This window comes from Otolemur garnettii, unplaced genomic scaffold (assembly GCF_000181295.1).
Source record: "Otolemur garnettii isolate 467f Iridium unplaced genomic scaffold, OtoGar3 scaffold00074, whole genome shotgun sequence".
NCBI lineage: Eukaryota > Metazoa > Chordata > Mammalia > Primates > Galagidae > Otolemur > Otolemur garnettii.
In genome coordinates this window covers 5,149,503-5,162,854 of record NW_003852469.1, presented here as the reverse complement: position 1 = coordinate 5,162,854, position 13,352 = coordinate 5,149,503, and the positions used below count along the sequence as shown (strand labels likewise).

General features: G+C 39.0%; 1 protein-coding gene across 1 annotated transcript in view; it reads left to right on the top strand.

The window, feature by feature from the left end:
- Positions 1-12,234, top strand: part of ADAM7 (ADAM metallopeptidase domain 7) — a 36,084-nt gene extending 23,850 nt beyond the window's left edge. Inside the window, exons 13-22 of the mRNA XM_012807706.2 lie at positions 712-801; positions 2,184-2,379; positions 2,783-2,885; positions 3,533-3,728; positions 5,257-5,337; positions 6,543-6,621; positions 7,220-7,325; positions 7,891-7,990; positions 10,058-10,114; positions 11,351-12,234. Of these exons, the coding sequence (XP_012663160.1) occupies positions 712-801; positions 2,184-2,379; positions 2,783-2,885; positions 3,533-3,728; positions 5,257-5,337; positions 6,543-6,621; positions 7,220-7,325; positions 7,891-7,990; positions 10,058-10,114; positions 11,351-11,395 (1,053 nt within the window). The 3' untranslated portion in view covers positions 11,396-12,234. The remainder of the gene's footprint in view (positions 1-711; positions 802-2,183; positions 2,380-2,782; positions 2,886-3,532; positions 3,729-5,256; positions 5,338-6,542; positions 6,622-7,219; positions 7,326-7,890; positions 7,991-10,057; positions 10,115-11,350) is intronic.
- Positions 12,235-13,352: the final 1,118 nt, after the last annotated feature.

The window sequence follows — 13,352 nt, the reverse complement described above, 5'->3', positions numbered from 1 at the left end:
TAAAAAGTTTGAGGACCCATGTCTAGACACTGCAGAATTCAAAGAGGTATAAGAGGGGAGAAATTAGAGACCCCAGAATCAGAGTGGGGACAGTAAGCTGTCCTTAGGTTATAAGAACTGGTCTTCAGATGTCTCAGACTAAATGCAAAGAGTACCTTAATTTCAGAAACTGACCCTCTTTGGAAGAAGAATGGTTTTATCATTTCATTCTCACACATGAAGTATCTTAGCAGACCAGACACAGACAATTTATTTTGTACTTTGTTCAAGCAAATAGGATCCCCTGCTGTTACTTAATGATGTGCTAACAAGGATCAACCAGGAATACTTAGCACCTCGAGCAAAAGGCTAAACCCAGATCTTCAGAAGTGTATTATCTCACATCAAACTGTAGTGGGGGAGCAGTAAGAAACCTTGCAAGAATTGAGGTCTTGGGAGAATGGAAAATTACAAGCTTTAGACTCTCTGCTTCTGCCAATGAGACTTTATTGGCTGTGGCACACCAAACAGAATGAGGGAAAGAAACACAGAAAAAAGCAAAACACCAAATAACCAGTTCCAAATGACGGTATTTATCTATATACCATAGCCAAAGGTTGTGCATTAATATTTAACTCTGAATGATCACACAGCAGAACAACTGATTAACTCTTCAAATAGGAATCAAACCACATGCCAGTTTCTGATCTTTTAAGTTTTGATTATTTCCAGGAGTGCACTAATCCTTGCTGTGATGCACACAGATGTATACTGAAGCCAGGATTTACTTGTGCAGAAGGAGAATGCTGTGAATTTTGTCAGGTAAGATCTTTTCCTGGGAGAGGGTTTCTCTGTTTTCAGTTTAAGTGTATGTCCTTAAAACAGTATCAAAGAGCTATCTGGCCATGGCAAAATTACACCACTAATTCCAGAATGGGGCAGAGCTTGCAAATTCCCAACAGTGGCTCTTCTGAGAGGCTCCAACATTTGGACTTTGGTCAATGCTCTGGTCTGGAGAGTGGAAAAGTTGGTAAGCAGCACTTAGTGTTTTAGGAGGGAAGTCACATGACCAATGTCCCCATATAAATCATTGCCAACCTATTTAACTTCTGCTAAAAGAAAAATTGATATCTCAACAGGAGTGGGTAAGTAGGACAAGTATTGTATTGGGACTGGAAAGGGATAGTGACTAGTAGAAAAGAAATATTCCTAGGGAAGACAACCAGAAATCCAAGGGATTATTGATACTTCTCTCACCCCACTGGGAAATGGCCAGGATCACACCTGTAATCCTAGCACTCTGAGAGGTCAAGGCAGGATTGCCTTAGATCGTGTCTCAAAAAAAAAAAAAAAAAAAAAAAAAGAGGGGTGTTGTGGTGGGCACTTGTAGTCCCAACTACTCAGGAGGTTGAGTCAAGAATCACTGGAGCCCAAGAGTTTGAAGTTGCTATGAGCTATGACTACACAACATTCTGTCCCCAGAGTGACTAAGTGAGACTCTTGTCTCAAGGAAGGAAGGAAGGAAGGAAGGAAGGAAGGAAGGAAGGAAGTCCGTGGCATTCTACCCCCAGAGTAACTGAAAGTCTACCTCAAAAAAAAAAAAAGAGAGAGAGACTCTGTCTCAAAGGAAAAGAAGAGAAGAGAAGAGAAGCAGAAGAGAAAGGAAAAGGAAAAGGAAAAGGGAAAGGAAAGGAAAGAGAATCACATTTGCATCTTGAAACTCGTCCAGAACCCAGGACTATCAAATGCATACTGAATGGCTGAATGAGAGAATAGCCTTCTGCATTTCTCTCCAGCAGGGGGAGTCTAGGTATTTTCTTTCCCCTTTGGGGGAATATGGTTTCTTGGGAATGGAGATTTCTCATTATAAGCAGAGGTTCCCTATTTGGGGTTAAAGCCTATACGGGATCATTTTGAATGAGAAGAAAAGACAAGATAAATGAGAACATCTGCCCATCTCTCCATTTTACATCTATTCCAAGTCTACCTAAGGCTGTCCTAATACCATTTCAAAACATCATCTTGTCATTCCTAAAATTGCATGAAAATCAAAACATTTACAAATAATAGCAATTCTCAGTGGCAAGGAGAAGGAAGCTATGATCCATCTTTCATGCCTTTTTTAGATAAATTAAATGGGTCAACTTTCTCTGTATTGACTTAACCTTAAACCTAGATTCAGTCTCTTTGTTTCTCCTTAACAGATTAAAAAAGCAGGGTCCACATGCAGACCAGCAAGAAATGAATGTGATTTTCCTGAAGTGTGCACTGGCCACTCCCATCAATGTCCTAAGGACCAATTCCGCGTCAATGGATTTCCCTGCAAGAACGCAGAGGGCTACTGCTTCATGGGGAAATGTCCCACACGGGATGATCAGTGCTCTGAACTATTTGATGATGGTGAGGCACAATCACAGTGAATGATTAAGAACGTAATAGCCTATGTTTCTCTGCATTGTCCTGTAAGAAATAGATCAAGGTTGGAGATAATTCCATCTGTGGCATTATTCCAACATATTACTTACCACTTCTCTGGGTGTTATGTCTACTATTAATTGATTAGCTCAGTCTGTGAGCTAATGTATGTTATGCATATTTAATGCAAGTTACATATACATTCATATAGCTCTCCTACTTCTAAAGGATCCTCCTGAGACAATAGGATAGTTTTTTTCAGTTTCGCCATGACGTGGTATTACATGATACTGAAAATTCAATTACATTAGAAAAGTAAGATCTTTTATGATTCATGGTACTCATGCTCTCCTTGTTTTACTTTTATCATACCATTTTGCAACCCCAGGGGCAAAAGGAAGCCATGATATGTGCTACAAAATGAATAAAAAGGGAAATAAATTTGGATACTGCAAAACCCAGGAAGACCGATTCATTCCCTGTGAAGAGAAGTAAGTGCCCTGTGGAAAAAAGTAAGTGGCCTCTTACAGGGTTTTGCAAATTCAGAATAGCTCCTGTTCTGACAGCTGTTAACGTCTTTTTAGTGAGGAGATTAGGAAGCTAGGGGGCACAAGAAAGGAGAGAACACACATCCCTGATGGCATTAGATGGTGTTTATTAGATTATGGTCACAGAATGCAAGGAGGAAAGATGGGGAAGATTTAAGAAGCTTAGAAAAGAAAGAGAGGAAATGAGTGGTACAAAAAATGGGGGGCAGGGGGACTGGAGGAGACAGGAGGAAGGAAGAAATAAGCAGAAAATGGAAAAGAACAGGGAAGGAAAGAAGGGAAGCCATAAAAGGAGGCAAGTGAGTAGGAAAACTCGGAAGTTAGATCTGATTTAGAAAGCAAGAATGGAACTGTTCTGATAGGGTTGTTAGTCACATCCTGCAAGGATCAAAAGGACATGGGATAATTTTACATTCTTTACCTACTCATCTCAGTATCCAGGCTCAGGACTTTGATGGTCCAGTGGTTTTCTCTGCCTTTTCTGACCTGTTTAACCTGCTAGAAAACCTGCGTCACGAAAATGTTACCAGACCACTTCACTTAGTTCTGTTTCTGGTCTTCAGTCTCTGAATAGTCTCCCTTTTCTTCAGAGATGTCAAGTGTGGAAAGCTATACTGCGCTGGGGGACATCATTCATTTCTCCATGGAGAAGACAAGATGTATCACCTCAAAACTCCAAAGATGAATGGCCGGAATGCCACCATCAAATGCAAAACCATGTTTTTATACCACAATTCTGAAGATATTGGCTTAGTTGCTGTTGGAACAAAATGTGGAGATGGAATGGTAAGATGAAAGCCATTTATTTATTTATTTATTTTTTTTGAGACAGAGTCTCACTATGTTGCCCTGGGTAGAATACTGTGGTGTCACAGCTCACAGCAACCTCAAACTCTTGGGCTTAAGTGATTCTCTTGCCTCAGGCTCCCAAGTAGCCAGGACTACAGATGCCCACCACAACACCCAGCTATTTTTTGTTATAGTTGTCATTGTTGTTTAGTAGGCCCAGGCCAGGTTTGAACCCTCCAGTGTATGTGGCCAGTGCCCTAAGCACTGAGCTATGGGTGCCAAGCCAAAGCCCTTTATTTTTATTAAAACTTCTTCATTCAGCTATTTTAAAACATCATTGGATATTATAATTGCTTGCCTGGGGGCTATTTTAAAACATCATTGGATATTATAATTGCTTCCCTTTGATATTTTAGCAAAGCTAAAGTACACAAAAATGTAAACTGAGAAGAAAAAGTAAAAATATGACAAATGTTTTATTTTACACAGGGAGAAGTCAATGCTAATTTTTTCTTAAAAATGATAGAATCATTTAGGTTCTAAAATATCAATGTAAACTAAAATAATATTTAGAAATCGGCATATATAACTCAAAGTAGAAAAATAATTGGAGACAAAAAGTGATATAGTAAAAGGTAAGTTAAAATATCTAATAGTAGAAATCATATAATAAAGTAAAGTGAGTAGGATTAAACATGTCACTTATTACAATAAATATGAATGGACTAAAAACTCCCAATGTAAAATTTAAAATATTTAAATTGGCAGTAATAAATGAATTTTTAATTATAAGTAAAAGTAAAAATGACAGTTAAAAATGAAATGAATGGGCAAAGATAAACCAGGCAAGAACAAAAGCTACAAACCCAACAATATTGTGATGGTAAAACTTACCAGAAAAAGAAAAGTTTAAAGCAAAAGTGTTAAGCATAAATGAGATTTATAGCAATAAAATGTCCAGCTAGAAATTGTGATATAATATAGATCATCATACCAAATCAAAACGTAAACTTCATCAAAAATCAAGTAGAGAGGGGAGGAGAGGCTGGGCAAATTCACACCTAACAGGTACCATGCACACTTTCTGGCTACACTTATAATTTTGACTTGAATGGTACAAAAGCAGTATTTGTAACCAAAATGTTTATACCTTTATAGTATCCTGAAATAAAAAATAAAAATTAAACTTCATAGAAACTGAAGAATTGTAGCAAATGTAATTGTAGACTGATAGACCAATATTCAAAGAATTAATAAAGGCATAAACATTTTAATAATGAGTCTGATATAACAATGCTTGTACGTATAACACCTTCATCAAACACTTGCAAAGGATTTCTCCATCCAAGAAAGATGCTACATGAGGAATTTTACAATGGAAAAAAATTACATAACTTGTAATTAAATCATATAAATTGAAATTACAATTTTATATATAATTTACATTTCACATTGCATTACGTAAAATTACAATTTCAAATAAGCTGTAATATGTTCTAATTCATATTGGTTACGTCTTTTCTAGGTCTGCAGCAATGGTGAATGCGTGAACAACGAAATGGTCTACAATTCAACAAATTGCCACTCTCAATGTGATAAAAATGTCGTAAGATTTGACTGCTACTTAAATTAATGTCTTAGCAGATATTTACGCTTTATTCCTGTTTCTGCGTGTGCATGTACACATATGTGTGTGTGTTAGCTGGTTTTTAAACCAAATATACATTTGGGATCCCTTTTTTCCCATGTGTTATCAATTAAATTTATTCAGCAGCCAAATCAGATATTATTATACAGAGATATTGCCAACACTTAAGTAAATATTTTATTAGAGAACTGATAATCTAGTATCCAGCAATTTACATATATATAAAGTTTAAATCCAAATTTTAAACTTGACTCTTTGCAACATCCCTCATAGTTCAGTTCACCAATGTCCACTTTAGCTTGAACTTTAGAGAAAAACAACAAAACTTAAAAATCTTTTTTTTTTTTTTTTTGCTCTTAACAATGTTCGAGACTATTAGTTACTAGCAGTTTTTATCTGTGGGTGACATCTGTCCTAAGCCTGTTTAATCAGTAACACTACACACACACACACACACACACACACACACACACGCTTTTAAAATTTTCGTAATGAACTTAGAGGTGAGTACTGTTCCTATTCCCACTCTTACAGATGGAGAATTGGGCACACTGATGTCCTGCAGGAAAAGATGAAATTTAAATCCAGAAAGATGACTCCAGTGTTTGTGCTCTTAACCATTACACAATGCTTTTTAATGAATTAAACTTTATACTACTAGTTTTTTTTTTCCACATCAATATTATCTTGTGATTACTAAGCCTGGGGTCTGCCCTTTGGCTGTGATATATCCAACTCTAGCCAACTCTAGCAAGGGCTGTTCATTTAAGATACAAATACTTTTATTTTTTTGGCTGGGGCTGGGTTTGAACCTGCCACCTCTGGTATATGGGGCCAGCGCCCTACTCCTTTGAGCCACAGGTGCCACCCAAGATACACATACTTTTTGGAGAGATAAAGCTTGCTCTCCTGTTTATCTTTGAATGTGTAGGTATCTTTCTCTTGTTCGAAGGCCTTTTTCACAGGTGGTCTCTTCTTTCGCTTTGTTTGCTTATTTTTGTGCAGCACTGATTGTGACGGGCAGTTTAGTTAACTAATCCACAGAAAGGATTGTGTATGTATGTTTGTGTATGTTTGCGGGAGAGCTAGCCAAGTGCCAGGGGAGCTACCAGAACACAATGTATGACCGTCCTTTGATGAAATATGCCTGACTGTTTTTCCAGGAGGATGACCATGAGCTCCAGTGCCAGTGTGAGGAAGAGCAGACACCTGTGGACTGGGAAGAAACCCTTAATGTTACCAGTGAGCATCCTAGAATATAATCTTACAAATATCAAAAGCTTGCCCAGGGAGAACATTTTTTTTTCCTCATTTTCCAAGTTTTCTGCATATTTGTAGCATTTCTGTACAAATTCCTGGGGCCTTTTCACTATTCTTCATGTTTGGGTACCCAAACTGAAGTTACTAAAACTGCCTTTACTAAATCGTGCCTAGATCCTCTAAAAATCCCCAACATAACAAGGATTAATAACTGAAGTTCAGACTTTTCCTGGTGATCATGGTTCCCTTAAATATAATGGAGTGCTGGGTGGAGTGTTAGTTAATTGCTAATAAAAATGACATTTTTATGATGTTTTGGCTTTTTACTTTATGTAAAAGTAATTAAGAGGAGATAAGGATTAAAGTCTTTTTTGTTGGTTTGTTTTGTTTTGATTTTTTGTTTTGTTTTTGGCCGGGGCTGGGTTTGAACCTGCCACCTCCAGGACATGAGGCTGGTGCCCTACTCCTTTGAGCCACAGACACCGTCCAGAATTAAAGTCTTTTGAATGGAAGAAGCAGGATTATAACAGCTCCACTGAGAGTTAATCATTCACTGTTTTCATGTTTTTCAATGTTGCAGATATTGCCATCGTGGTGTCTGTGCTTGTTCTGGTTTTTATCGGTGTCGGGATCATCACATTATTAATTCGTTACCAAAAATGTATTAAGCTGAAGCATGTTCAAAGGTACGTCTGCATTTTGTATGGGTTTAAATGAACTGGTACGAAGAATACAGTACAACCCCCATAACTGATCACCTCCCTGCCTTGACCACCTCCTTAAATTAACCTAATTCTCATAGGCCGGACACGTGCCACACATACATATCAGCACAGGAGGCCTAGTTCCTTGTGTCAACCACCTCCACGTGTTGGTCAGTTTATTACAGTCCCTTGGGTGGTCAAGTTAACAGAGCTTGTACTGTGTTTAACCTTTGTGGCCATAGAGAGCACTTGATGGGGGGATAGTATGAGCCTCTGAATGAAGAGGGTCATAGAATGGTAGTAAATCAAGTTTGTACATTCTGACTTATCCAAAGACTTATCCTGGTGATTCTCAAACTTTGTGCGCTTCGAAATCACCTGGGGATCTTTCAGAGAAAAAACTGCTGAGGTGGGTTGAAGACATTGTGATTTCGTTGTCACAGGGTGTGACCTTAGCATCAGTGTCTCAACAGTCTTGCAGATGATTTCGTTTTAGCCCCAGGTTTATCCCATAGCTTGTGTCACTGTTAAATTCCCTTCTCTGCAGCCCACCTAGAGAAGTGCTGGGAGTGGAGAATAAAGGGTACTTTGGAGATGAGAAAGAGACACGGATGGAGCCAATCTTGCCAGATATTCACCCCCTGTCTGTAAGAAACTTCCATTTGCAATATTTAGTTAATTGATATTTTTTTTTTTTTTGCAGTTTTTGGCTGGGGCTGGGTTTGAACCTGCCACCTCCGGCATACGGGGCTGGCACCCTACTCCTTTGAGCCACAGGTGCCCCCAGTTAATTGATGTTTTTAAAAGTATCTATTTGTGCATTTAAAGTGGAAGTAACCCTGGGCTCAGTGAGGTAGGAGATTCAGGGTAGCAATTTGTGTATTTTTGTTTTTTTATCAGATCATAACTGTGTACATTGCTGCATTTATGGGGTACAGTGTGCTGTTGTTATATATAATTTGGAATGCTTATACCAAACTGGTTGACATAGCCTTCACCTCACTTATTTTATTGTTGTGTTAAGACATTTATACTCTACTCTTAATAGATTTGACGTGTACCTTGCAATGGGCACCATAGGTGAGGTCCCACTGATGACCCTCCCATGGTGCTGTTAAGGACCATGTTAAAGGGATTAAGGGGAAGGGGGGCAGGACTCATAAATATGTGACAGTGATAAAGATGCAATTTGTGGGCAAAATAGTTGAGTAAAATATTAATTTTTGTACTATTAAAAAATTATACATATAAACCATATTCTGAGACATCGAACAATTTTTTTTTTTTTTTTTTGGCCAGGGCTGGGTTTGAACCCTCCACCTCTGGCATATGGGGCCAGTGCCCTACTCCTTTGAGCCACAGGCACCACCCCTTCAAACAAGTTTTAAGGAAGACAAAAGCATCCCAGTCCTACCTATAACTCTGAGCAAAATAGGTTCTCATAGTAAAATTATTTTAGAAATTTGTAACAGGAAGATCTGGGGAAAGTCCCCTATTGGAAATTAGATAACCAGGGATGTCTATACCAGGATATATTTTAAACACAAATTATAGAGGAAAGTTTGGGACCTCAAGTATCTTATTTAGAGTATTTGTATTATTCAGTATATAATTATATAAATAACAATTTGGCTGATGCTTGTTTGACACAGTCAACCATCAAAGTCTAGTCCCTACCAAAAGTGGGAGTTGGAGAAAGTCTATCTTTGGCATCCTTTCCCTGTTACGTTAATGATACTTGTTTTTCCCCTGTTCTGGCACCAGGCTGTTTCCTCTAGATCCTGCTTTCTAGTTCTATTAGTGTTTACCTGGGCCGAGCACGTTGACTCACTAGATAATCCTAGCCACTTGGGAGGCTGAGGCAGAAGGATCACTTTGAGGCCAAGAGCTCAAGGCTGCAGTGAGCTAGGATTGCACCACTGCCCTCCAGCCTGAGCGACGGGGCAAGATCCCACCTCTACAAAAACAAATAAGAAATTGTAAAAAATATCTACAGGGGAGTTATCAGAAAACACTTTAAAAAGGGTAACCTCAGTCAGGTGTATCTGTATTTTAAAAGGAAGTTCTGAAGGTTCTCAAAGACCTTCAGGATGCTAAATGCAGCTGGATGTGAAACTTCCGGCTTTCAGACGGTTGGAGATACTGAGATTTGGACGCTAATAGACCTGGCTTGGGCTTCTCATAATGCACGGGAAGAAAGCCCCATTCTTCCCTCACGTGTGTTTGCTTTATGGACAGATCCTTAGACTCAACTTTTGCAGAGTAACAATCTAGGGAAGAATGTTGCATCCTTGTCTTTTAGTATTAACACTTGTACTAGAAATATATTCTAGGGATAGCCGGAAAATTTATTCTGTGGGCTTAAGAAAGAACTTCAATTCTAAACTCAGATTTACAGTATCTCTTTTCACTAGCAGAAAGCCACTGAGTCCTTGGAGAAACTTCCGACCAATTTTTCAAGTCCCCACTACATCACACTGGTATGTCCTTGCACCTGTTCCTGGTTGTGATAAGCTGGATCAATTTCAATAATCACTTTGACGCTGCTTCACCATGTATTGATTCCTTAACATGCCCTAAAAATATAACAGAGCAATGGTCTACGTGTGTGTGTGTGTGTGTATGTGCTCATTTTGTGCGTGTGAACACACATGTTTGTGTGCATGTGTAATATTAGGTGCAGTTTCTGATAGAACAAAATCTGCTTATTATAGAAACCTTCAAGTAAAGATTCAAGAGGAATCACAGACCCCAATCAAAGTGCTGATGTGGTAGGTTCCTGTGATAGTACCTTTGTTTATTTTTTAAACGCTGGGGTTTTAAATGCTGACATATTTGGGGGGTCTCCACCTACTCATTGACTGGGGATAGCCTCTGTACTTATCAAAAGAATATGAGGGTTGGGGGCGCCTGTGGCTCAAGGAGTAGGGCGCCGGCCCCATATACCAGGGGTGGCAGGTTCAAGCCCAGCTCTGGCCAAAACTGCAAAAAAAAAACAAACCAGAATATGAGGATAAAAAATGTTTTCACTGATATGCTAAAGTTTCCAACAGATAATTCTGCTGAGTGTGTTTTAGTTCAAGAGTCTTAAAACTGGTCAAAAGAGCCAGCTAGAACTCGATGGTGCCAGAGTGATGATACCTTTTAGAAATACCAAAAACATCACTTTTCTATCAGACTTTTCCTGGTCAGAGAAACATACCCACTGGCTTTCTTCAGATACTTTATTTATTTATTGGCTGGGGCTGGGCTTGAACCCACCACCTCTGGCATATGGGGTCAGCGCCCTATTCCTTTGAGCCACAGGTGCTGCCCTCTTCAGGTCCTTTAAAGGACATCATAGTGTTGGTAATCACAGAAGTAACAGTTTTCTTGGTGACTGTTTTCTTGGTAATCACAGAAGTGACAGTTTTCTTGGTGACTGTTTTACCAAAGCTTTCACGTACCAAATCCCGAAGTGTGAAGAATGATTTCACATTTGAATAACTATGTCCCTATTGGAAAGTGTATCTAAAAACTTTGACTTATGTTAAAGAGAGACAGAATGAGTACTGTTTGGCTACATTTCTGAGTTTTTCTTTTCATTCCTTCCTTCATTCATTTTTGTTGAATTTCTACAGTTGACCAGGTAATGGGTTTGTATGAAGTTCTGGTAAAAAAAAAAATTTGCACAATATGGATATACTGTCTCTGCTGGGTCACATTTTGCAAAGATCCTTCTATTCCACAATGACAAATCTGTCCTATAGAGAGTGGAGACACTCCTGGGTGCAAGCAAAGAGTTTGGCATCCTGTAGTGGAAAACAAAATTATTTTGCTTCCATGATATCTCTATTTATTTTATAAGTGCTTCATTAGCATGGCTAGGGAAATCTACAACAGGGTAAATACAGTCCAGCAGAATCCAGAAAAGTTGTTCTAATTAATAGGTATAAAGGGAGAGCTGAAATACATGGTTATAGATTTTATAGACTACAACTGATTTTTAACCATCTGTTTCTATTTAGAACTTGAACTTGGATGTCCAAAGTGGCGGTGTGAGGCTAGGTTGAGGAGTCTGGATGCAAGCTCTTCACACCCATCCCTAGCTATTTGCTAAACCAATTCTGGTGGGGTTTCAAATGTTCTTTGTCCTCACAGAAACAACTTTTTTCCATTAACATTCACTTGCAGAATTCACAACCTGTACACTATAGGAAAAAAAGTCTTATAATTTTTCAAATGCTCTTTAGCTTCTTATAAAAGTAAACAGTCTCCTTGCTCTAGTACTTTTCCTATAAAACATTACTCTAGTTTCTTTTAAAAGACTCCCAACTTGGAAGATGGGAACTTACAATTTAAGAAACCAAACATCACTCATAAAAGGTCCCTTCTCTGGAAACATGAAAGCACGTCTTTTAATTAGAACGTGACATCATTGCCACTAATTCTAGTTTAAGTGAAATTCTCGCCTGCAATAATGCCCAGAAATACAGGACACAGTGGCATCGATCTCACCAATAAATTAAAAGTGAAGAAGGCAGAAGAACAGTCACCGTACCTAAAATCTTGATGGTGGCAACCATGGTGCACACAAAATATCCCTAATAATTCTAAATCCCCCAGGTTTGCCTCTCGAGAATTCCTTAAGACGCTAGCAGACAAGGTAGAGAGGGTTGTAAGAATTTCAGAAAAGTGACTCCCACAGAGAGGACACACTCCTCACTCCTATGAAGGGTTTTCGAGATCCTTCAGCCTCTGCCCACATGATGGGCATTTTCTCTGCGGGGCCTGCCCTGTCCCTGGCAGTTTATCACAGTGTATTGAGCTGTCCTGGGGATGATTTCTGCTCTTTCGTACACAGATGCCTCCTCTCAAGGTGTCTCTTATCTTCTCTGCTTTTTATTTTTTCTCGCAAACTGTTAAAGCTGCATGCATTTTTTTCTCCTTTATTGAAATAAAGTCGTTAAGTGCTAAATGAAACTATTCTGACTCAATGAAATAAAGGCTACAGCTGAAGGATAAAGGCCCGTGTTGTCCTTGGTCACATTGTTGGGTGGTTATGCTGATGTGTTTATTTCTCCTGGAGGAGAGCGTGAAGATGGCAGAGGAAAGCGGTGACTCTGCACTTTCTATCCCACCTGGGTCTGTTGTTCTCATCAAAACCATCACTTAAAGAAACACTATTCATAATTGTGTCCTTAAAGCCAAAGAAACTGATTTAAATCTTCGATGTACATTTGTGGGTGGAAAAACCCCAGAAACCCCCTATCAGATATATACATTAAAACATTAGAATGTAATGTTTTAAAACACTAAACAAAGAATAATCTTCTAATGTACCAAATGAAGGGTACTCACATCTTTGGATTCCTCTGACACCATATGTGTTGAAGAACGGGGCATAATTTGGTGATCTCATCTACCCTTCCTAGAATATCACTTTCCTGATTCACTATTTTTTTACGGGGCCCATATCTCTTGCAGAAAACTCATCACACACACACACACACACACACACACAGCTCTGCCTTAGGCTCTACATTTAATTAGCTGCTAATTTCTGGTGATTATTTTTTTTCAAATTTCTCCTTCTTTCTTTCTAGCAATAACTCTAAATCCTCCTGCTTTGGTGCTCTCTGTCTGCGTATACAATCTCTCTAGATTTCTAATCCACTTTCCCTTTCTCAAATACCCCCAGAGGAATTCTGACAGTTACAGCCCTTTTGGATTTTAGGTCCTGTTCTCCAAGTTTGCCGGTGTGACCTATCCCCAGCTGCAGGGATTTTAACTATACTTCTTTCAAATGCTGCCCCTGTCTGCTCTATATTTCTGAGGCACCCTCTCCTCACAGTTTCCATAGTAGGAAGCAATTTTCACAGCTTCTCTTTCCTAGTTTTCCCCCCGGAGGCCCAGTTTTCCCTGGTTTTCCCTGGTTGTGGAATCAGTTTGGGGCCATAACTTCATAGGAACGTGCTTCAGGTGTCCCAGCTCCATCCTGTGGCATGGGGGTGCCTGAAGAGTTGGGAT